The sequence below is a fragment of the Diabrotica undecimpunctata genome, chromosome 1, assembly GCF_040954645.1.
Source record: "Diabrotica undecimpunctata isolate CICGRU chromosome 1, icDiaUnde3, whole genome shotgun sequence".
NCBI classification, from domain to species: Eukaryota; Metazoa; Arthropoda; class Insecta; order Coleoptera; family Chrysomelidae; genus Diabrotica; species Diabrotica undecimpunctata.
In genome coordinates, this window is record NC_092803.1 from 111,352,564 (window position 1) to 111,379,286 (window position 26,723).

A 26,723-nucleotide genomic window follows, 5' to 3' on the forward strand; every position below is an offset into this window, starting at 1 on the left:
GCTTACAAATTAAATCAAAACAAATAAACTCTAAAAACTGAGATTTCCGCACAATAATTTACTTAAACATCTAAACATATTTTACCTGTTTTGAAAATAAAATATCTTAATATGAAGTGACCACCGTTTGTTTTTGCCCTTTTCTGAAAAGTTACACCTTTGAACTTAAAGAGTTTTGCTTTTAAGCACCTCATTTCACTTTCATCTTCTTATATCTTCTTATAACACCAGAAGATGAAGTAATAGAATTTTACATCGGATTAAAAAATTAACTAGATGAAGCATACAATAAGGAGCAATAATTATAATTTGTGATTGGAATGATAGAGTGGGCAAAGATCAGAATAAAAGGATGGACTGTACTTACGGAAAAATATGGAGAGGAAACCATAAACAGAAATGGATTAAGGATGATTGAATTCTATAGAAGGAATGATCAAATGATTGGGAACATCTATTGGAACCAACAAATAAGAGAAGATAAGTACATGTTTATAGCAGAAAAAAGAAATGCTTAGGTGTAACAGATTATATAGTACCTATATACAAAAGAATTAACATAGGTAATACAAAGACATTGAAACAAGAAAATAAGAAGAAGTAGTATCGCAGTATAGGCTAATGATAGCAGAATGTATACTAAGAACAGGAAGGAAAGAAGATAAAACTGAGTAAGTACCGAAAAATATTGATATATTATATAAAGATGAAATCAATATAAGAAGAATGCCAACATGAAAAAAAAGGCAAGAGTTCCAAAAATTAGAAAGTTATAAAATCAAAAGAAATCTAGAAAAAAAAATGGAATATTATTCAAAAGTTAAGTCAGAAGAAGTTTAATTATCTAATGCTTGATTGATCTATATGATTTATAGGGACTTGACAATACAGTAAAATGTAAAACAGCTTCGTAACCCTATGTAAACTTAATATATATGGACATAATTTATTGAATTCCTAAATATGTATGTAAACAGTGCTTTTCACAATCTATTCATCCTATAGTCAATTTATTAATAATTTTATAATCTGACATGCGTTGAGATCCAAATGTACTACATTAAGGGAATTTGGCACAGTTAATTATGTTGTTCACATTTCACTTAAGATAGCCTCCTAATAAAAAGAATAAATCATTATATATGTAGTAATACATTCTGGATTATTAAATTTAGGAGAAATATTCAACTAAATGTGATAAACATGCATGACAAAAAATATACTGTGAGAATAAATGATTAATCCAGTACTAAATTATGACAGGTCTGTAGATTACAAGAATTTAAATTGATAAAAAGATTCAAACATAAAGAAAAATATGGAAAAATCATGATCTTGACCAAAAATAAAAGTCAAAGGGAAACCTAAAATATGTATTATTATATAACTGATATTTGAAATATAAGCAAAATTTATGAATTTGTATATATGAAGTTTTACCCTTGGTAATTGCTGTAACAATCCCTCTAGTCTCTGAACTCCAATCTTGGGATTGGCTCTAAGGGCATCAAAAATCGTCTGCACCTTTTGTCTCGTTGAATCAGAAACTTTGTGACCATGTCCATTAGTCAGTAAAGCACTACCAGATTGGAACACCTGACTCACTTGTCCACCCATTTTTTTCGTAAAAAGCCTGTTGAAATATTTTTAAAATAAAAACCACCTGGCAGACATTTAATCAAGAAAACGCTTACTTTATATATTTAGTTCAGTTTAAACCATGAGGATTCATTGCCATCGCTTTTGTAAGATAACAAAAAAAATTGGAAACATCTTGTCTCACACTGGAACAATAGGTGTTCCCAGTATTAACATTTAAAATAAATGATAAACACTCACTTCTATTAACCCCACAGCACTATTATTCCATATTTAATGCAGTATAAATAGTTCAATTTGTTTTAAATGACAATTAATAATATTTATTAATTCCACTCTGTTATTATTTGCGCAGAATGAAAATAAATCAATAAGAGGTGCTGAACTCTGTTGTTTGACATTTTAAACAATTTCTGTTGATCCTACTATCACCTACTATGTATGCAACACGTACTACCAATGAAAAGTGACAGCGTTTTTGGTAAAGTAAAGTAGTCAGTTGTAATTCCTAGTTTCTATTTGTGAAATTGTTAAGGATATTACATTTTCTATAAAATGAATTACCTATTTGCCATTCATTGGGCATATATTTAATAAACATTTCTTAGGTACTGTGTACCTATTAAAACTTGTTCCTATTAAAATATATAGATGGCCTAACTGCTAGATAATTAATTTAGTTCCAATAATGTTCTTTCTAAAAATAATTATAACACTGTGGTGATCAATTAATGATAGTCATTTGTTTTTAGTCTATTATTGATTCCTTAAATGACCTTTTTCCAACAGTAGAATAAATTATAATTTAAGGACACCTGTTTTATTACCTGGTACAATGTTGCCAGACGGACAGAGTTTCTTTTTGTAAAATTTCCCTAATTCCAAAATAAAAAAATTTTCAGGTTCAAATCAAAAATTATGTCTAAATATAATTAAAATAAAGATATACAATAAGTAATAATATATGCGCTGTATATAATAATAGTTTAACTTACTAGGTATACCTACCTACATAATAACTAAACGTAAATACAAAATAGTATCAAAGGTAGTATAGACTAATTCCGAGCATAAAAATATTAACTTTTAATAAGTTTACAAATAGAAATAAAAATTCGTTACATGAAAGTTAAACAAATATATTTTTACAAATACATATCATTGACATTTATATTGTTAAAAATTATGAATACTCTTAGATTTATTAAAAATCTGGCAATGTTGACAGAATTTACCTGTCCCACCTGTGAAATAGTTTGACACTAAAGAAAACATGAAAACAGTGTCTTGTGATTTCTAGTGGGATGAAAACAAAAAATTCAAAACAAATGTACTAAGTTACTGGTTAAGAAATGTAATTTTTTGTAAGTTATTTTTAACTATAGTTTCGCAAAAATGAGTGACTCGGAGACGGCCAAATCGACGGAGGAAGTTGTTCTACCACCGCCTATTTCCACACAAACAGAACCAAGTCCACCGAAAATTCAAAGCAAAAAAAATTGGGTGAAATTTGATGAAGATCGGTCCGCAAATAAAAATTCCGATACGGCAGCTGTTATTAATACGGAAAGTGTCCAAGTGAATATTGAAAGAAGCCTTAACAGATCAATTGATACGAATAATGTAGCTATATTGGATCCAAAACCTTTAAGAAATGTAGAATTACCTGTGGCTACAGTCGAGCCTATCCGACAAGGATTTAGTAAGTTTTTTTTAATTTCGTAACTTTTTTGGAAGTGGCTACTGTTACATCTTTGTGTTGGAATATGGGTCTAATAATTAATGGCGGGGAATTCAAAATTTCTAGATTATAACACAAAAAACTATTATGTCTCAGACAGTGCCCATTTCGTTTTTTGAAGTGAGGTGTTTCATTATAATCATATTTATTTTTCTTTAGTTTCTTTATAAATCACAGAAAAACTTTAGAGCTTTATGATACAAAAAATTCTTTACTTAAATCTTTAATTTTACAGAAAAGAAAAAATTCTCATCTTTTATAATTTTACACTAATTACTTGCCAATTTTATAAGATTTTGTTTGATTTTCATAGAGTCGTCCTTTAAACCATAAAATGTTATTTCCCTCTTTAGGAAATTTTAATCATGTTCTGTAAAATTTGTCTGATATTTTTGCCACTCTTGACTTCTGCACTGCTGAGATCTTCATGTTTGATTTCACCTTGTAAATTACTGGAGTTCTGCTCTTTGCTACATATTTAGCTTTTAGTAATCCATTTTGTACTGTATTATGTCCAAAGAATTTATCTCTTCACATATTGTCTATAATACTCACCTAATTTCCAATTTCCAATAGTAATAATTCTCTTTTAGTAATAATTTTTAGTTTTAGATGCTTATATATTACAATTGGATTTAGGTAGATAAATCTTGTAAATGATTGATTAACAGTAATTTGACACATTTTTATTTGCACAAGTTAACATCTTGAGTTTCTCCAAATTGTGGCTAAGATAGTTCAATTTTGTCACTTATTCAAATGTCTGTACATTTTGTTTCTTATTACTATTCTGTTATTCTGTTATCCTAATTGTAAATGTAACCTATTTTTACATCTGCTGTTAATGCTGCATAGTGTGAAGTCTTATTTTTTATTTACCAGGGTATCCTCATCACTTATGAGCCTTAATTAAGTATCTAGTCATTATTATATTCAGCTATCATCTATAGATATTCTAGATCTTATATGTATTTATTTATTTATTAGAGTTTTGTACATTTTATATTTTTGGCCATTGAATTTTTATCCTCTGTTATGAAGGTATTTTTAATGACCAAGTCATATCATGATTTAGGATGTTTGTGTTGTATGTTATCCCTATCAAATACTTTTCCTTATAAAATCCAGTTTATCAAATGTAATTCCTTTTTCTTCTAATTCTTAATTTAAATATTTTGTGACTATACTGAATTTATTTTTGCAAAAGCTTTATAGGTATTATTAAATGGCGAAGATTACACAATTTTAGGACTCACATGTTTTTTTGTTTTACTTTCTGCTGGCCAATTGGTTTGGTGTGTTTTGTGTAATTGACTTGTTACTAAGTACAGTAGGCTTCATTGTTTTTACAAACCGTGATTTATTATATCTAAATAAGTATCCCGTGAGGATTTGTGAATTCATGACCACTGAGTTTTTATGCTGAATGAGGTGCTCTTACTCTATTGTCATGTACATAATTATGTTCATGTACACATGCAAAAACCATGTAGAGATAATTCATAATGTCGTGGACCTGACATAATCATTTAGTGACGTCAATCTATGAACGTAACAATGAAATCAGGCATTTCTAAAAACATGCAGTTCTCTTCAATGCATTATCGTAGCGAGACAGGGACGATCTAGTTTTTGCGTTAGTGAAATAGCTTTAATATTTTTATTTATTTATTTTTTTTTTTTTTTCGTGAACATTAATATTTTATCATTTTTTGGATCATTCTGAATAAAAAAGTTTAATTGTAATTTTTTTCTAAAGTTGATCGTTTTCAACTTATAAACAATTTAAAACTGAAAAAAAAAACGAAAAATGATGATTGAAAGTTCAAAAACACACAATTATTTTTGAATTCACCAAACCTTGTTCCATCAGTTTCTTATACTCTAGTTTGGGCTTATTTAATTTAAAAACGTTGTTTTTAGTTGTTTGAGGCCCTTATCACAACATAAAAATGGATTTATACAAAACTGTTACATAAATTAGGACCAATTTTTTCTTATATAAACATATTTTGCTGAAATTAAAACCAAAATCCTATTATTTTTCTATCATACATTGATTTGTTATTTATTTATTTGTCCTCTAGATTTTTTTCAGTTCTTAAAAGGTTTGTTTATAAGCCAAATTAGTACAATGAAAATATTTTACATTTTTACACAGCAATTCCTATCAGCAGTGAGGACGGAAGTCGTAAATTTTTATTACATCTTTCAATGTGAGATAAAATAAAAATGCGATGACTAACTGAAATGTTTAAGATTAGGGAAACATAATATGTCATGTTTATTTGAAATACTCCACATCATTAGCACATGCAAATCCTACACTGTCGCCTAATTTCCCATGAAATTAAAATGGTAAAGGCACCCAGTTTTTCACATTACCCTATGTTGGGCAACCAAAATGTAATTTAAGATGAACAGTATCTTATATTTTAATAATACCAGGGAAAATAAATTATTAAACCAGAAATATGTATAGCTTCATCATAAAACAATGATTTATTTTGAACTACTTCTTAAGTATTTAATTAAGTAATAGTGTTAAATAATAATACTAAAAACAATATTTATTCATAACTCTATTTTGCTATTTTTACAATACACCTAATTTTTTCTTAAAGCTAAATTAAATATCTATCTTTATTAATAATGTCAATACAGATTACTCTAATAATTTGTTAATATTATCTAATTGGAAAAATGTCTTTTGTCTAGAGACTTAAATAACAAAGTCTTCTGGTTCAGGCCCCTGTTGTTATATTTTGCACAAGTACCAGTATATAGTTGCCCCCCTCTCCCCCTAAAAACTGACCCGTTAAATAGTCTCCTTCCCTAATTCTACTCTGGCTGACTAATTCATCATTTTTATCCACACTACTTTCTGAAGCAAATACAGAAGGAGAACTAGAGTACTTACTATTACCTTTTGTTTTAATCTTCGCTTTCCTTCTGCTTCTTCCTTTTTGGTTTCTTGTAATACATTTCTCCTTTGCTTTTCATCATGTGATCTCTGTTTAGTTTTATCTTTTCTGCAGAATATGCAAGCATCTGAGGAGAAGTCACTACTGCTGGAATCTTTTCTTTTTTGCTCGTTTTTTTTTTTTAATTTCGGAAGTCTCACAAGGCCAAAAGAGAGTTCTTTGAATGGGGAAGGTACTAATGGGTCTACTTTAGATCCAGATGAGTGACCAATGGGTGAAGGAGTTGATGGAATCATATCAGCATTAGCATATCAGCAATATTTAGTAGTACAACGCAGCGTCATTTTCAGGTTACAAGCGTAGCAGTAACATCTCCAGAAGATGCCAACCCCTAGTGTTGGCGAAACGTCGAGAACTAATCTCAGAAGACAACGGCCTAACAGCCCGAACAAACAGTTTAACAAGTTAGTTCCTCTTGTTGTTTGTAATTTTGAACTATCATATATTGCCTAGTTTTCTGAATGCTGGGCCTTGTGTTGTGACACTTCTTGATATTTTAATTACTGTTAGGTCTCATAGTACTAGTATGCATGCCTTAAAATGATTTTGAATGGTTCTTGGTGCAAATTTGACTAAGATTTGATTAAAAATAGTCAGGAAATTATGTTTTTCTATGTGTGCCATGCACCACTCAGCAACTTCCTGCCTCCATCTGAGCTTAAGGGAATGGAAAACAGCCACATCCTTAGGTTGGAGTATATGAGTGGCATTGGTAAAAGTGATATCATTTCAATATTATTGGATGCACAAAAGGTAGCCAATGTCATTGAAATGTGGGAGGTGTGGCCATCCATGAAAAATGAAACTGGTTGTTCAATATTGTTATTTGTCTGCTAAGGATGAAACAATTTATTATATATTCGTAGAATGTCTCATACATCACCTGTCTATTTTCTGACCTATCAATGGGCCATTCAGGGGGCATGGCTAAAACTATCAATTGTGATAATTTTGTATGCCTATACACAACCATCAGTGGAGCAAGTTCTATAGCGGCGTTGGCTCTAAGGAGCATACTTAAATTTAATTTTTCATCGCCACCCGATGCCATATATACATATTTAGAGTCCTTTTCCTCCAGAATTTTTCCAGGCTTCGGATTGAGAAAAAAGCAGTTTCGTCACAGTTACTTAAAAACTTTTTACGGCTCCTTAAATGCTCCTCTTAAATTATTGTCAGTTACATATTGTAGCACCACCCGAAACCACTTTTCTAATTCTTTTTGAGTAACTGCTCGCCTCTGAACTTTTAAGTTTTGGCTGGTGCGTTTGGAAACGTCAGGGTGACGCTTCATAAAATCTGCATATTATTTCCTTCCAGGATACCTTCCCACTATATACTTTCATCTTCAAAAGTGATTTGCAGTTCTTTTGTGATTTTAGCAACGCTAAACATCAATGTATCTTTTGTCACTGGGAACCCTTTTTTAGCCATCTCTTTAACCCATCGAACAAAAACTAGCTCCGGATTGATGAAAAAAATGGTTGGAGGACTCATGTGTGATGCCCCAAAAAAATCTATTTTTAATCTTCGTTGCAGTGTGGGACGTGATGTGTTATGCGTCTTGGCCGTTGATTTTATTGAACTTCGTTCGCTTACTTCTTGTATAGCTAATTTAATAACATCTTTTGAGTACATCTTGTATGACATAGTGACGCTGAAACAAAAAAAGTTCATTGGTAAGGAAGACAAGTCGCAAGAGAAATTAAAAGATGTATTTTTGGAATTTGGAAAAGACTGAATGAAAAATAAGTAACCATTAAAAAAAACTTACTTCTTAGTAAATCCACTAATTTGAGGTTAGTTTGGTGCGTAAATTCACAACCGTTTACAATAAACCACATCCGGTACAATTCAGTCAAACCACCGACCTATATTCTTTGCACCGACTGAGGCAGAGTATATAGTTTTTTTTATGTACTATGGACTGAGGACGGACGGGCGGAGGCGATATTTAGATGATGGGCAAGCCAAGAGCCAAGGCCATCTCCACCACTACTTTTTTTGTGACTAAAAGTATGCTAACGTTATTTTATTAATATATTCCCGGGATGCCCATTATAGGTACCCAAGTTAGGCACATTTACCTAATTTTGCAATTGTCGTAAATTGTCCACTTTCCCGCTAACATCTACTACATGATCCAAGAGCGCCGCAAGTCTTGGAATTAGTGTAATACCAAAGAATAAATAATAGACGCATCCCTCGGCATATTAATATGTCTACCATTCACTTTTAGGTATTCCAACCAATCGTTATTTCTTCATGTGATTTTTGAATTATTCTGAATATAAATTGAACAATAATGCAGAATGTATGCAAGCTTACCTTACCTCTTTTTATCTATATTTCTTATATAGAATATAGAACGTGAACTCACAGAAATTATCAAGAAGTGTAAAACGTCTTATCTTGGACACATATTTAGACACGACAGGTATAACTTTCTTCAGCTGATTATAAAAGGGAAAATAGAAGGCAGACGCGGCCCGGGTAGACGACAAATGACCTGGCTGCGCAACATCAAAGATTGGTCAGGATTAGACTTTCAAAGTTTAATAAGGAAATCCCAAAATAGGGAAGACTTTGCAGAGGTCATCGCCAACCTTCGCTAAGAGGACGGCACCTAAAGAAGAATCTATATTTCTTCAGTTCTTTTTCCACTCTGATATTGCGAGCTTTATTACAATAGAGATGAGTTGTTATTCTTATATTTTTGTTGTCTATATGTTTACCTCTAAGTAGTTTTACAAGATGATTGTGTAATTCGCCATATGATGCTGTTAATTTTTTTCTCCAGTTTGCTGGAATCTTTTTCATTTTCTATCACAAGACAGAAAATGTTTACTTTGTTTAGAAGTGAATCGATACGTGAATCGTGGGTAAATATTTCATTAATTCGGTATCTTCGTTCTTCAGAACTCAACACTTAAACAACCTGAAACGATAGATACCTTTTCGCCATGTCTGTACAGTTAGCATATCCATTTCATAAGGCCGAATTTAGACCAACACTATAATTTATTGATAAGTTATTAGTAGTTTATTACTAAAAGAAAAAATTTATTGCTGTAACCGTTTCTGAGAAACGGTGGGTATGCTAACTTAACGGCAAATCTAGCATAGCTATAGCTATATCTCGGTAGGGAAAAGTATTACACGGCCCATCTTGACGGTATATTTTATTGCTAAATAATTGAATACCTCCCTCTAAAAAGGTTGCAAACAGCAAAATCGCATTTTTACAGGAAGTGAAGAAAACAATAGAAACTTTCCCTGTTACAATAAAAAATTTTATAATATGTTTATATGATGCTTATACATATTGTTAAAGATTGCTATCATTTTTTTTTTAATTTATAAAATTTACTTTAATACACATGCCCATATGTAACGTTTTTACATTCAATCTAACTAATCTTAATTATGTATTTGAAACGTTTTACAACAGAACTCAGTTTACATTAAAGGATTATTACAGGAAAAATAAATGCACGGTAAAATGTAAGATTAAACAAATAGTTTATTAATATAAACAATACAAAAAATGTATGAAGTTTTTTTATTTTCAATTTTTAACTGTTTATCCTACAAAACATTTGGATCTGAATCTGCACTATCTAACGATTGATAAAAAGTTCTTTTATCTGGAGGTAAGTAATCTATAAGTTTTAAAAGATCAGTAATTTTTGAGGCATTAATATGTAGTTTATTAGGATAAAGGATTGGCAGATCGATAGGGTCAACTATGTTGTACACAGGTAATGAGGCAATTTGGGATCTCTTTCCTTTGGGTTTCTTTATTATATTTTAAACCATCCAGTTCTGCATTGGATTGTGGCATGTTCTTATACGAATGGCAGTTGGTTCGTCGTAAGTAAACTGGATCCATCTTGCTCCAGTAATCTTGATATCGGGATATTTATAGATCTGCAGTTCAATCGACATATCCAAAAATTGTCCTTCCATTGTCAAAATATCAAATGGATTCGATTCTCTTGTATTCCTAATCATATTTACAACATCTTGAGGATCATGAAGGGTTGCCGTTTTCTTAAATTTTTCAATAATGGCGAAATCGCGGTCACATGGAAGAAAACTGTGTCATGTGACTAAAAATTTCTGAGTGACCTCTGTGAAATAACGCAATGAAACAAGGTAATGATACAAAGCTGCCATCCACCAATTATTGTTCCCGCCTATACACCTATCAGACCATACTATAAGTTTTCTCTCCTGATGTGGACTCAGGATTTATTATTTTGAATGAATTTTTGAATGGAAAATTATTTTGAATGTAGCGAAATAATGCGGAGGAAATTTCCCCTGATCCCTGTTTTCTTACACTTCCATGCCAATCACACATTGTTGCTCTATTCTTGCCCATAATATGAATACAAAAGTTATAATTAGAATATTGTCTCAAGTAATAGACATCTGAATGGCTTAGATTAGGAGTAAAAAGGACCTGTTGCAAATTAACGCAGAGAACAACCAAATTTTCATTTTCAATAGCTGCCTGTGTATCTTCTGCCAACGTTTTATAAGCCTTTTCTGCTTTTCTGTGGTGCAGTTCTGACTGAAATTGTAGCTGCTTTAACTCTTCATTATTCTGGCTTGCAACCATTTGTATATAAAATTTGTCACAAACTTTCAAACATGTATCAGATCTGGGAATACCAAATCTTAAGTTAAATTTGTCATGAAAAATTGACCTATACAAGTGTAATTGCACCCTTGTGGTAGGGTACTTATTTCGAAATAATTGGTACATTCTAGTTATGGATAGGTCTGGAGCAAGACATTTCTTTTTATTTGAGTTTCTCGAATAATGGTTTTCTTGGCCAGGAAAAGAAGAAATATGTGTAATGACAAGCTCTTGATCCGCATCAGGAATACTTCGTGGTCTATTGTTATGCTTACCACGACCATCGTCGATGCTGAGACCTTGCTTAAGTTTACTTGCAAGAAGGTGCAATCTCCGCCCAGTTAAATTCAAAACAGATATAATTTGTTTTTGACATACCTGCTGCCGTTGTGAAGCAATAATATTTACTGGAAGTGAATACTTAATAGTACATTGGCGTTTGGATATATCTTCAGGCACAATCCTTCGTTTAGGTTCTCTTAACTCCATACATTCTGCAAGGAACCGCTGCTGTTCATTATAAGAATATTGGTAAAAACGATTAAATATATCAACCTTTATTTCCAAATTCTGGTTAAGCACGGAACAACCATCATAGTTGCAAGTTAACGAACAAGTTGAATCCTAAAACAGACGTGCACACACGTGTTGTGTAGTACACAACAAAACGTAGGAAAAAAATGTAAGGTTATTAGAGTATACACAGGTAACGTTTTTAGACTCACCTCATTTGGACACTGGCTTTTACAATATTTTTGTGGCCCATATAACTTTTTCCACTATCCTTTAACCTTTTATTCTTTACCTGCCTGCTGCCATTAGTCATAGTGTATTTTTCGTTTTTTACCTTTATTTGCCTTTTTTAAAACACTACACATTGGAGAAATAGACGTTGTTTCTGTCATGTTTCTTACATAAAATATGTAACATTTTTATATGTAACATTATATGTAACATTTTTACACTGGCCTCAAATTTCAGTACTAAAAATTATAATAGTTTAATTCAACTAGCGACTAAAGGATCATCATCATCATCATAAGTGGCTCGACAATCCGTTGTGGATCTTGGCCTGCTCACAAAGAAGTCGCCACTCCTGTCGATTCCTGGCAACTTCCCTCCATCTTCTAACCCCTAGAATCTGTAGGTCTTCTTCCACATCATCAATCCAGCGACTAAAGGATAGCAACACTGTATATATTAAACTGCAGAAGTAACCATTTTACATTAGAACATCACTTTATGAAAAATTGTCAGTTGCAACGTTTTTAGAGGGACCTCTTCAATTGTTGTTGAATGGTATATTAACTAATCTTAAAAAGCTACCCCATCACCCCTAGCTCAAAACACACCCCAGGAAAATCCAGATATCAGCCAAAAGATGAACCGCAAGGAATTGATTGATAATTTATTGCCGAAGTTTTATGCCAAGAAACAATTTCCTGCTGCAACAGTTTCCGAGAAACAATGGTTATGCTAACTTCAAGGTATAGCTAGCATAGCCATAGCTACATCTCGGCAAGAAAAAGGGGTACAGTGCCCATCCTGGCGTCATATTTTATTGCTAATTAATTGCTGTTGATTGGTATAATTAACAAACCCCCAAAAACTATTCCATTATTCCCTAGCTCAAAACACACCCACGGAAAAGTCGAGATATCGGCCAAAAACGTTGAAACCAAAAAAGTGAACTGTTAGAAATTAATTGCTAATTTATTGTTAAAGTTAAGTTTTACGCCAAGAAACAATCCCAAAAGCTTTCTGAGAGAAACAATTTCAATTGTGCAATAACTCTTAAGCAAAACTTCGAAGCTGAATACATGTGTTATTTTTCCTATTATCACGCGAAATTAAAGTTTTTTGTTGAATTTTAGAAAAGTTAGCAATAATTTTCAAAAAAATCCAAAATCCACTTTTGAAGCTTAAGCAACAAATTAACAACAATATTTTTACAAACTTTCATATTAATGAAGTTTTTATGCTTTTTCAGCCATACAATTTACCGGTCTTCATCTTTAATATTTAAAATCAAATAGCGATCTTACATTGTTTATATATTTTTTATAAGTAAAAAATAACGTTTAATCATTTGCATATTTGGTGTAGGTATTACACATTATTACCAAATTTTTTAAAAGAGTTGTTAGATAGCTGTATCAAAGAGTGTCACGAAAAATGCTTTTTATTTGCTAATTTCTTTGGTCTACAAGTTAGTATAATATGTACAAACTCATCGAATTTATGATAAAAAGTGTACTGTAATTATTTTGAATATTACATCAATTGACAGAAACCTTGAGAATGTTTACATGAATGAAAACGCATAAAAATCGGCTTTCCCAGTAGACAATGTGTCTGCATTATGTAAATAATCCTTGTAATATAAATACACGAACTTGTGTCTGTGGGTGGAAAGTTCCACTAATGAGATTATAATCTTCCAAAATAATGTTGGAATAGATTTTAAGTGCCAAGTGTATTTTTTAAAATTCCATCATATAAATAGCTCAGTGGTTACTCAAGGACATAAAATAATATTTTTACTTACATAAATAAACCCAAAGTTAAAATTATGCAGTTTTATACATGTATATAAAGATTTATTTAATAATTGACCTAAGGCGACCTACATTTTTTCCATAATCAATAGTTAAAAATATTTGCACGTGAAATAATCGATATCGTATAGTATTTTTACTATTTCCGTCTCGTGCTCATCGAAAAAAATGGGTCGTTAACAACTACAATTCCACTTATAATTTTTCTAAAATTTGTTCTTTTTCTTTTATTCTTATTTATTTGTTTTAACGTTTTTATCGAGAAATCGAAGAATTAGCCTAAATTTTAGTCCTCATAGTTCTCACTTTTTACATGGTGCAAATTTCTTTAACATCATCATCATTATCATCATCAACCTGTACGCGCCCACACTGTGGACATAGGTCTCACTCAGCTCTTTCAATATGTCTCTGTCTTTTGTGCCGTTTTGCATCCGGTTACAGTTAACACGCTTCAGGTCGTCAGTCCATCTGGTTGATGGGCGTCCTCTGCTCCGTAGTGCTTCCTGTCTTGGTCTTCAGTCGACAATACGTTTGTCCATCGGTTGTCTGATAATCTGGCGACGTGTCCTGCCCAATTCCATTTTAGCGACGCGATTTTCGATAGCGTCTGTTGTTTTTGTTCTACGACGTATTTCTTCGTTTGGGATTCGGTTTCTCAGAGAGACACCCAATATCTTGCGCTCCATAACCCTTTGGGTCACGCGAATCTCATGCACTACCTTTTTGTGAGTGTTAATGTTTCCGCTTCTTAAGTGAGTACAGGTAACACATATTGGTCAAAGATGTTCCTTTTGAGACATATAGGTAAGTCCGATTTAGTCGATGATATGATATGATTTAGTCGAATAATATTCCTTCCATTAACAGCAATATTTAGATTTAGCACCAGATTAGTTATTATTTGTGTCTTGTTCATGTAAATCTTTAGTCCGACCTCCAAGGAAGCGTGATATAATTTTTCCAACATTATTATTGCATCTTCCATACGATCGGCTACAAAGACGATGTAAAGATTTGACTCATCTGCAATTTTTTGGGATAAGTGGTCATCAAAAAAATAGTTAAAGCACTGAAATGGTGTTTCAAGCTCTGTTATTTAAGAAGGTAGTGTTGAGTTTCGTCGAAATAATAAAGACTCTTTACTCAAGACAAGATTTTGTTTACGCCATAACAAATTTAATTTTTTTTTTCAAATTCCCTGCATCGTGTGGAATATTCTCCGAAGTTGTATTTGATATTATTTCTTTTGTAGAACAAGGATTTTACCTCCCAGCTTTTCTATCAGGCAAAATTATGGTAGTTCTTCTGTATCAATTGTGTCAGCTACTCTGCCTTCAGGCTACATCTTCAGCCGAATTCAATTCAACCTGACATTCAGAGCAAAATTAATAGTGTTGGGCATAATAGTTCATCATATAGAGCACTCAGTTTAGTACAAATGTGAGAAGTAAACTAGGTCGCTCTTTTAGTTCACTAGTTCATTAAAACATTTACATGTGAGCAAAACCTAATATTGTTTTATCGTTTGTGCATAAGAAGTTTGTTTTTTATAATGCCGATTTTAATTTAAATTAACATATTACAAAATTTATTCTTTTTGTTTTAAAGCTCAACATAAAATATATAATTTCGCAGCGTAGATTCACCACTCACGCAAAACAACAAAACGACAATTTGACATGATGTAGAAAATTTGCTACGATCTAATTTTATTACAAAAATTATTGGTCAGCAACAATAAAATTCATAAATAAAATTAATACTAATTACCTTTGCAATAAAATAAAGTAATTAAAACTAAGATCGATAAACTAAGAGATATTCAGTATCCAAAGATAGATTTACAAGGGTAATGTTTTCGCTTTTATAAGACGGTTCACTTGGGATGTAGCGAAACTTATACGGGTTGTAGCGAAACTGATACGGCTCGTAGTAAATGGAAAGATAATACAGAATGACAAATATCGGAGAACAAAATGGTTGTATCTAATTTGATATAATAGGCAGTGTCTAGGAAATTACTTTGCTTTCTAAAACTTGTTTTTTATTCGTGATAAAGATTTTCCGAAAAATACTAAGTACTTGGAAGAAACTTGAAAATCAAAAATTGAAAGCCTGACTTTTGTTTCTTGTATTTTAATTTATTACCGTTATCTTATTTATATGCAATAAAAAAACTTTTTTTACAGCTAATGGTGATATTATCGTTACCCTATTACCTGTGAATACTAAACTACCATGGATTACTCCAGCTCAATTCCGTCCAGAATTAGTACCTGAAGAGCTTATGGCTCAAGGTCTAACAGTAAGTATTTTTTTTATTTTTTGGTATTAAGTACGTATAAACAAAATAACGCATTTGTAATTGTGTATTAACACATGCGTATTTTGATAATTATACTATGAGTTCCATTATCAATTACCCTTTATCGATGTACTCCAATCACTCGGGCTATTCACCTCCCAATATGGTCGGACTGAACCGATTCACATGTGATTTGGTGAGTGGATGGAAAAGTGATCAAATAACAAAAGTTATATAACGCCGATGTCTACTTCCGCCCGAGAGGTGGATGCCACCCCTTCTCGGTGGTGGAAAGTTGTTGCTCAAAATAACGGAAATCGATAGGGAATTATCATACATATAATAATTATCTAATAATATAATATTACAAAAGTAACTTTTGTTCTATAGAGTTTTTTCAGAAAGTCAATACTGTTTGATCTATTTATGGTTGATAAAATTTTCATTAAAAAAGTCACGTTTTTAACGGTTTTCATGAATAACTCAAAAAAGCCTTTGATCAAAAAAGTATGCAAAACAAAAATGAAGCTTATAAAGGAAGAATGAGATTCATTTGTTATAAGTTATTCTAGATACAATACAAAGTGAGATATGGTCGGTGAAAGGTGACATTTTTTGCGAATATTAAAGTTTTTTATAGCCCATAAAAAGACCTTTAAAATGAGCACAAAACAGTCATTTGCATGTAAACTGAGTAATTTACAGCTCGTTTAAGATGGACTCTTCGAATATTTTAAAGAAAAAAGGGCAGTATAATTAAGCTTATATCTACCAGAATCAAAATAAATCGTTTCTCGCCTACATTGCATTTTATTTTAGTGTTCTTTGTTAGATCCAGGAGTTTAACTAGTTTAAAATGCATTATTGTTGAAAAGAGTTATATTAAATTGTACTTCTATTTTAAAAATTTCTGACAAATAGTTCTTTTTTTCAAAATAACTTAAAAACTGTAACATATACGTAAAAAATGATACAAAACAAAAATGTAGTTTTTTTTTAATAAATATTTTTGTTTTTTATAAACTTCTGTACTGTTATGATATCGAGTTAGTGTTTAAATAAATTTCTTCATTTAAAAAAAAAATCCGATAAATATTTTGTGTCCGTAAACGTTTAGATTGACAGTTACTATCCCTTCACACACACACACACACACACGCAGTGATCAACCCTGCCCCTAGGAACATGTGTATACCAATGTAAGAATGGGATCCACATGTCCGAAGATCAAACCGGTCACACCTCGCTAGTCGAAGTGGTACCTATCTGACCCCCAGGCTTTTCCACCACCCCTCCTCATCGTGTGACTTACGTGAGGAGGCTTATGATCTGAAATTTACTTAAGATGCCCTGGGTAATAGGACATCCTCGGTTTTTAGTGAATGTGGTTATGCCACCTAACTGTAGGGGTAGCCACATCTAGGCTTTTCTCCCTATTTACTTTACTGACTCAATTGATTTTACTCTAGCTTTACGTCGGGACTTGAGTCCCTAAAAAAAGAAAAAAGAGCGTGTGTTCCGACCATAGAGCCATCAGCCTGAGCTGATGACTCTATGTCCGGAAAAGAGTGTGTGCTCGGTCACTCAGCCGCCGATTTGGCAAAATAAATTTTGTTCTCCTCGCCGGCTGAGCACCCGAGAGGGGTCCGGCCACCAAGCCCATGCATGCCGCACATGACCTCAGTGCTCGTATTTCGCGAGTAGATCTTTCATTTCGATCTGCCTTAAGGGCCTAGTCCGCGGAGCGGTATATAGAAGGTCTGGCGGGCCCCTTCTATATTTGGTATATAAGGTAAATTTACGTTAAACGGTTTAATGAAAAGTATGAATGTATCAATATGAATTAACGTTATTTAATCAGAAAACACTTTTTTTTTTTTTTTTTTTTTGTGGACTTCTTTGTGGCGTCGGGACTATAAAATGCCTGGGCAACAATTCTTTCCTTTTTTCCTTAATCCTATTTGTGTGCGTGTATTGGGGTGTGCATTCCCAAGTGTATAATGCTCTCACACACCCCGGTGTATATTGGACTTATAATTACCTAAAAACCTAAAAAACGTAAAAAAGAAAAGCGTACCCTCTCGCCAGAGTTTTTTTTTTGGTGTGTTTTCTGATTGACTGCATTTCTTTGTTCGTTCTTCTTGCAACCATCTCATTCTTTATTTATTCGTTCGGGTTCTCCCTATATCGAGCTATCTGTTGTTTTGGTCTTCTGTGTACCGTCCTTGTGTTTTCATTGTAGTTAGTCAGCTCTCTTAACATTCTGCTGGGGTGGTTTCTTAGTCCGTTAAAAATTTCATATGCTCTCTCGTCTAGCGTGCGTAGGATTCTTGTTTGTCCTGAGTCTCTATATACATATCTCAAGGGTACGTACCTTGGTATCTTAAGGGCATCTCTGACTATTTGATTTTGAGTAGTCTGTATCTTTTTCCTGTTTGTTTTACAGGTGTGTCCCCACGCAGCGGATGCATATGTTAGGACTGGCAGGATAATACTATTCGCAACCCTGATTTTGGTTTTAAATCGTAGTTTACTTTTCCTTCCAATAAGTGTTGAGAGCTGACTTTTCAACGCTTTGGCTTTGCGTATTTGCTGATTGATGTGCTCAGTGAACGTTAGCTTCTTATCTAGATGTACCCCTAGGTATTTAGCCTGGTTGGTCCAGTCTACTGGGGTGTTTTCGATTGTAATTTCGCGATTTGGTACACTTCTTCTGTGACTAAACATTACAGCCTGTGTTTTATCTGGATTTAGGGCTATTTTCCATTTTATGCACCATCTTTGGAATCTGTTTAGTGCTCTTTGCAGATGATTAGCTGCATGATCCGGGTTTCTCCAGCTAACAGCTATTGCTGTGTCGTCAGCGTAAAGACTCAACAGAGAGCCTGGCTCTTTTGGCGTGTCGGCCGTATAGATGGTGTACAGGTACGGCGACAGCACCGCTCCCTGAGGCACACCCGCCTCCAGGGTCCCGACTTCGGATAGGGTTGCCCCTATTCGAACTCTGAACCTTCTGTTGGCAAGATATGACGCAAGGAGGCATGTCATCGCCTCACTGTAACCAAATTCATTCATTTTATAGATGAGTCCATGGTGCCAGACTCTGTCGAAGGCTTTGCTGACGTCCAGAAAAGCTGTAGCTGTGTACATTTTTTCATTCAATCCTTTGGTGATGAATTCTGTAAGTCGTAGTACCTGTAATTCACAGGAGTGTTCGCTTCTGAACCCGAATTGAGCCTCTGGTATGGTTCCTAGCATTTGTGATTCTTCATTGAGTCTTTTTAGTATAACTCTTTCCGCTATCTTGCTTATAGATGATAATAAGCTGATAGGTCTGTAATTTTGCGGAAATGTGCCGTTTTTACCAGGTTTTGCAATCATTATTACGTGTGCCTCTTTCCACCTATCTGGGAAATATCGTAGTTTTAGCATGTTGTTTATTATGTTAGTGATATAAACAATAGCTTTTGTTGGTAGATTTTTCAGCGCCCTATTTGTGATGTTGTCGGGTCCTGGGGCTTGTTTGGCATTTGTCATTTTTATAAGTTCCTTTATTTCTTCGGGAGATGTATGTGTAATACCTATTCTGCCCCTTTTCCTTCTAAGTCTTCTCGCTGTTCTTTCTACCTCTTCTTCAAAGTCTATGTCATCGTCGGGGTCTTCGTTGTTTCTACACGCCCTTTCTAGTTCGTCCTTCATGACTTCGGCTTTGTCGATTTCCGTATGGACAATCCCGTTTACTCCGTGTAGGGGAGGTATGGGTTTCTTGTCCTTTCGAAGGATTTTAGATAAGTTCCAGAAGGCGGATTTGTTAGGATTTAGCTCATCGATATAGGAGTCCCAGCTTTCATTTCTATGATTTTGAAGTTGTTTTTTCACTTCCCTGTCTAGCTCATTTGCAATCCTTTTGTCTTCTACCATTCTTGTGCGGTAGGCTCTTCTTCTTTTCCGGTTTTTCTCTTTGATTAGGTTTTGAAGTTCTATACCATTGTTTAAATAGGACTAGTTAGACAATCCTTATGGAACAAACGTTTGACTTTAATTCTGCCGTCACATGGCGGCCTCTAGTCATAAATTTAAAAAACTATTAACAGAAACTTAATTCTCAGCAGGATTCTATACGAGTATATTTTTGCCTGTCTCCTAACTAAGGCAAACCTGTACACGGATGCCAGATTGTGAAGAAAATATAAAACTTTAATAAAATGCTTATTGTTATTATCGTTGTATGCGTCTAGTGAAAGATAGCTTGACTATTTCGAGCGAATATTTCAAACTGTTTTTATACTTTGAGACTTGCTAAATCTAAATCGGTTAGTAATCTATTTATATGAAGTAGGTAAATGCTACCTTTTTTAAATTTTTATTAGTTTACCAGATATTTAATTTGGTTATATGATTTGCTAGGAAAGGATTAAATATTTAATTGAAATATACTCGATTGCTATCGTCTTAGAACACTAATGCAGAGGTTTATTTTTTAGTCAAGACTTAAGTTTTATCATTGTTTAAAAAAGAAAATCTTTTTAAACAATGGTTTTATGTATGTTTTGAGAAAATTAAATTTTCAATCTTTTAATCTTTAAAATGACGTTTGAAAATATAGTAAATTTATAGGTATGGTTTTTTGATAATGTTTTTGAAACAAATAAACACACCGATATGCCACAACAAGAGGCAATACATATTTAGGGAAAAATTAATCTATGTGTTGGGATAAAAGGAATAATAAAACAACACTTTAATAAATAGTATCCTTTATTTTATTTATTTATGTATTTTATGATATAAACACCATTTTTGTATTTCTGTTTACATAAATGAGAATGTTTTTTTCAATCAACTCGCCCGATTTGAGCTGTTTAATAATGAAATAATTTTAAATTACAAAGTGATAGATATTGCAAAAATTAAATTCGCATTATTTTAATAGTTATATACCACTTATCAAAATTCTAATATCTACACATAGACAATATTAACGAAATAATAATTCAAGATAAAAAAAAACAAAACAAAATTGTTTACATTAATAGTTATAGAAATTGATTGTAACATTGTTTTCATGACCTAAAATAAGCAATGTATGTATTGCGAAACACTATTGGCACTGGTTGAGGTTGTTTTGCTATCGAATACGTATAAAAAACGCGTGGTGTCGTTAACAAACCTTCCTCTTCTACCTCACTATATTTTTTTGGTTTGCATTTAGATATTTTTGGACAAAATGCTTACTGCAAGGAAATTTTTTTTAAATCGGATAGCTCCAGACTTTCCAATGCAGCATTACCTACAACAATATTATTATTAACACAACTTAAAAAAAGCAACTTTCTGCACAATAAAGTAAAAAAACAATTTAAGTTCTGTATTCAAAATATAAATAACTTCGCAGTTGTGCCAATATATGTGTATATATATATATATATATATATATATATATATATATATATATATATATATATATATATATATGTATAAGAGTAAGAAAAAAGAAATTTTTTAGATAGGAAAAAAAAAGATCCCATAGGACTATCAGAAACTAGTCCTATGGGATCTAGTCTTTCACCCATTCTAAGTAGCTATGTCATGGATGATGTTATCAGTGATTGTGATTGTATCAACAATTGCACTTTTTTCATTCCTTTTTTTTTAAAGATATGTAGATGATTTAGTTTTGGCACTTCCTAAACACAAAATTATTGAAATAGTCAACATTTTCAAGTATCATAATCAACATATACCATTTACAGTTGAGGAAGAGATAGACAATTCTCTAGTTCCTTAGAGTAGGTTTCAAGTCCAGTGCTTTATACAGGTTGGTGAATTGTTTGCAGTTGGTAAGTTTGGTATGGTTGATTCGTAGTCTTGTAATAGTCGATGCTTCTCTTATAGTTATGAAGTCTAGGGAGAGATGACCAATAAAAGATTGAAGTTTATGAAAAGTTGTTTTGCTCTTTTGTTCTAAGTTTTGTCAAGTATCCTCTACCGACTTTTTTAAAACGAATTTCGAGATTCGTTAGCTAGTTGAATTGGCATGGTTGGTAGCTTCTTTGGCACAATGATCTGTTGTTTTATTACCAGTAATTCCGGTGTGAGAAGGCAGCCATATGAGAGAGACTGTTACATCGTAAGCAGAGAGATTTTGGTATTATGTCATGAATGTTTTGAACTAATAGGTGCTCAGTGAAAATTGTATTGACTAAATAGATATATGAAAGTTAATCTGAACAAATAGTTTAGAACAAAGGTTAGAAGATTCAAGTTTGTTAAAAATAGTGAGTGAGGTATATATTGAAGGGAGATCTTTAGCCCAGAGGGGAAGTAAAGGTAGAGGAAATGAACTAGTCAGAAAAAGGTCAATATTTTTAAGTAGTGGACAAATTAATTGAGGTATAGGTTTTATGATAAGATGTTGGTTATTGTTAGTGGAAGAAGACGGCACTGTGGCAATTAGGGAATGAACGGGATTAAATGGATTTGCGGATGTTGATGCAGCATACGAAAGTAGAAGTGATTATCGTCTTGGGTAGGAGAAAGTTCATTAGATTCACGGTATACACTCTCAATAGGACTAAAGCGAAAAGCGCTCAGAAGTAGTTTTATTGGCACCCCATTGAAGATGACTGAGGGATTTAAAAATGTTCAACCTTTTAAAACAATTGATTTTAAGTTCAGAGATTTGATGTTTTCAATTTAATCTGGAGTCAAACATAAAACCGAGAATTTTACAATAATTAACAACAGAAAGTAGAGAATTGGTAAATAAAATTTGGGGTAAGGGAGTGGAAATCCCTATGGAAAATTTTATTAATTTGGTTTTGCTCTCAGAGAGTGATAATCTTAATTCGTTAGATTTACTACACTTTGTATAAGTTTATATGAGGTTGAGACAGATTTATCATGGCAGTAAATGATTACGTCATCAGCGTATTGAACATATTTGATGGGAGGCAAATTTCGTTGATGGCAAGAATGAATAAAGTTAAACTTAATACAGATTCTAAAGGGACACCTTAATTTTGAGGAAGAGATTGAAAAAGTTTACCCTTGGCAAGGACTTTAAGGATTCTTTCAATTAGATATTTTTTTACAAATGAGAAAATATTACCATTTAAATTATAGTGGGAGATTTTGTCAATGATTGCTTTTCTGGAGATTAAATAAAATGCCCCTTCAATGGTAAGTACAGTTGCTACGACATCTTGTTGATTATAGATTGCTTAAGAAATGTGTGTGTACAAAAAGGGTGTACATATGTGAAATTATGAATATAATTTCGGTGTATGAGGACTGTATTACATAGGGCTGGTTTAAATAAATTAGGATATGTGGCAAAAGGTTATACAGACTATATCAAATTAATTTTATACAAAGTCTTACCAATTCTTCTGCTGCACATATACACACTCGCGGTATTTAGAGGCTTTCAGTCGCGGTTGTTCTTCATATGGGGAAACTGTCCGGTTACCGGTTTCTGAAGACGTGTTTCGCGGTACTAACACTTAGATCACGATATAGAGCACATTTTTCGTCAGTACACGATTAAAATAGTATTTTCGGTATTTTTCGCGTAACTACATGCGAGAGAGTTAGAGTGGAGAAAAAGCGCGGTAAGTCTGTACCAAGCGATAGATAGCGATAGAGAGATTATACGTCTGCCTAATAAGACTCAGCAGACGAAAGAGAGGACGACTGTTTCTAGCAACAGTCAGCAGTCAAGTGTACAACTGTCTATATTTCTAATGGAGTGGGGTTAAAATGTGAGTAGGAAGGGTTGGAGAACGGGAAATAATTGTAAAATTGTGGTAGAATGGTAGCTAGTAATACAGCGAAAAAATGACATGTCATGAAGACAAAAACGATTTGTCTTCATGACATAACCCGTTTGTGTTCGTTTGTTCTTTGTAATGATCTTTCTTTTATCTTAGTATAGATTAGGGCAAGATCTTTCATTAACGATTGTCAGCGGTATGTCAGTGGTAAATTTACTGGCTTCATTTAGAGGGTCGTTGGTGCCTAAGGAATTTTCGAGAAATTTTTCAAGATTATTCTAGAAAAACCTAATTTTTGTGTTTTTATAGGATTTGAGTGCAGCTTTTAGTTCGAAATAGTTTATACGAGAGTTCGGATAATTGGTATCTTGTGAAACTGAGGATGAATAATGAAAGGGCGAAGGAAGAAAAGAGTATATATGGTTAGGTTCAGATTTGTTGCAAAACTTTTCTTTTAAATTTTCTGCCAGAATCTTGGCTGTCTCTTAATTGTCAAGGATAACCTTTCGATTAAAAAAGACATTGGAGATTTTAAGGTTATTTTTTATTAACAATTTTTTTTCCACACTGGGCTAGTATTTGAAGTACATAAAGTTTTCTTACTTAATTAAATATCGTGTCTAAATTTGGCAAAAGATGAAGTAAAAATATACAGAGAGCAGAAAAAATGAATAAATGCGAGAGAAATAGAGAAATTCTATTCATCATGTATGCTGTGATTAGATTTGACATCAGATTTATCAGAGGATGCACTTATATATACTCTTGTAAGTCGGAGGTAGGCTGTTCTTTTAACTTTTTTAAGATTCTAGTAATACGGTTTTTATTGATCTTTTCCTTGTACCTATGTAGAGCTGCAATAAGTCCTTTTGAATACCATCTATGTTGGAGGATTTTTAAGCTTCTTGTAGTGGGGTGATACATACAAAAGAGTTCTCAAGAAATGTAATAGGTTGCATGGAATTGAGTGTAAAATTAGTCGGATTATCTTTGTAAATCATTTTTATAGCGGAAATATAATATCCGATTATATAATTTCGATACCACCACTTTGGGTGGTATCGAAAATGCCGAAGGAGGAAAAGAACTTAATAGAGCAAGAATACCGGATGAAGATAGAATGGTAGGAGTATCAGGAGGACTGTCATTGAAGTGTCCCCTTTTTTGTCCTACTGCCAACATGGGCTTTGAATTAGTACGACGAGGGATGGATAAATCCATAATGGCAGCCAGGATGGGTATGTAGTTAACGGAGATGGACTCAATTTCCGAAGATAGAAATTCTTTTGATGAAATTAAGGATTTAGGATTAAGGACTCCTTAGAGTCAGCTGAAAATGAAAAAGAGGGAGGAGCATTAGCTGCAATGAGTGTGTGATCTGGTCAACTGGAGACTTTGCAATCATACCCCACGGTACGACCCGTAAGCTTACAAAGAAAACACTATAGTCTGTCAGAGAATAAAAATATTTTAAAGGATGTATTTTCATGGTTAATTAACAGAGAAGATTGCACTTCGAAGTTCACCTTGTCAGGGATTACAAATGTTACCCTAGGAAAACTCCTGATAATATGCCTATTGATCATCTGATGTTCCGTATTTTTTAGGAACGTCTCGATTTGTGAATGCGGAATGGAAGGAGATACATTTGAAATAAGGATTCTTTTGGTCGCAGAAAGAAGCCTGGAGATAAAGATGACATTGAAATTAATTATGACGTTCGGTGTATTAGTTGATCAACGATGTCGGTAGAAGTGAGGAAAATGCGGATTCGATTATTCGAAATGCGAGATGTTAAAGTAATATTTTTTGGATAAACCATTTCACCAATTTCTATAATATATTTAAATAAAACAGTATTCAAAATGGAGTGCATGACAATAACTTGTTCCCTTTTAGGAAACGAACGGGGAGGAGGTCTAGAGACTGCGGCAACAACATATGATTTTGGGTTGGAATTGAACCTGTTTTGTGTAAATGTAAATATTTAATTGCTGTTCATGATGTGTAGTCCTGGTTACCCAGACCGTAACACAATACCTAAATGTGAGTACCTAATGAACCCTCTCCCAAACTGGAAAGAAAGAAAAAAGGATCTCACCTATTTCTTGGGATTTTCACTGGTTTTCTTTAATTACACCAATATAGCCGCAATTAAATTCGACTATTGAAATATAAAACCAAATTTGATACTTGTTTTCTTATCACATTGTGATTAAAGAACTTCGCTTCGTATTGTTAACTCGTCGATGAATTACTTTATCTGTTTAACACTGTTTAAATCTTTAAAATCCGTGAGGAACTTTAAAAAGGGTGTTTAACCTTTGACAGTTATTTGACGTTTTTTGAATCGATTATTTGAAGCTTTATTTGTAAACTTCAACATTTTATTAAAAAAACAGTTTGAAAAAGTGCTTTTTAGCTTCTAAACATTTATACTACTTTTGATATTTTTCATGTCATACGGCTGTACGTAGGCTCAATAAAAATCTGGTGTAAAAGCACAATTAAAAAAAACAGAAATTTCCATAACCAATAACAAGAAACAAGCTGAGATATTGCAGCGGACAGATCTCCCTTGCATTTTTCTGTAGCGATATTTTACGATTACCATTATTTTAATGTTTCAAAACTAATTTACTTCTTCACTGTGTATGCCATTTATAAATCGAATTATAAAATTTAGATATTCTTTTACAATGTGTTCAATTTTCAGCCTTAATGTTAATAAACAATGAAAATATTTGCAATTTCTTAAACAAGAAAAAAAATGCTATTTGATTTCCTCTGGGCAATAGAAGGTTTTGGTATTTTTTTTAATGTTTAGCTTTATATTGAGCCTAGATACAAGTGTAACACATAAAAAAGTCAAAGTTATTAGAAATTTTTATATGCTAAAAATTTGTTATTCTTCAAACTGATATTTAAACACAAATTTAATATAATCTTGATGTTTGTTTTTAATAATTTAAAACGAAGCCATTAAAATCGATTTCTATTTACAAAATAACCCTAGAGTGACTGTTTGGATAAGTACAGTTTTTTAAATAATCGGACTCCGGGATAAACAAATTGAATAACACTCATAAACTGTATGGTCGTTCTGTATG

General features: G+C 32.7%; 2 protein-coding genes across 5 annotated transcripts in view; one reads left to right on the forward strand and one right to left on the reverse strand.

Moving 5' to 3' along the window:
• Positions 1–1,971, reverse strand: part of LOC140452435 (uncharacterized) — a 60,361-nt gene extending 58,390 nt beyond the window's left edge. For 2 of the 3 annotated variants that reach the window (XM_072546705.1, XM_072546697.1), the window contains exons 1-2: positions 1,695–1,971; positions 1,441–1,633 (exon numbers count right to left, since the gene is read on the reverse strand). In XM_072546705.1, the coding sequence (XP_072402806.1) occupies positions 1,441–1,617 (177 nt within the window). In that variant the 5' untranslated portion in view covers positions 1,618–1,633; positions 1,695–1,971. The remainder of the gene's footprint in view (positions 1–1,440; positions 1,634–1,694) is intronic. The other variant, XM_072546712.1, reaches the window with a different exon arrangement.
• Positions 1,972–2,829: 858 nt separating this feature from the next.
• Positions 2,830–26,723, forward strand: part of LOC140452453 (uncharacterized) — a 96,718-nt gene continuing 72,824 nt past the window's right edge. For both annotated transcript variants that reach the window (XM_072546723.1, XM_072546729.1), the window contains exons 1-2: positions 2,830–3,301; positions 15,723–15,838. In XM_072546723.1, the coding sequence (XP_072402824.1) occupies positions 2,995–3,301; positions 15,723–15,838 (423 nt within the window). In that variant the 5' untranslated portion in view covers positions 2,830–2,994. The remainder of the gene's footprint in view (positions 3,302–15,722; positions 15,839–26,723) is intronic.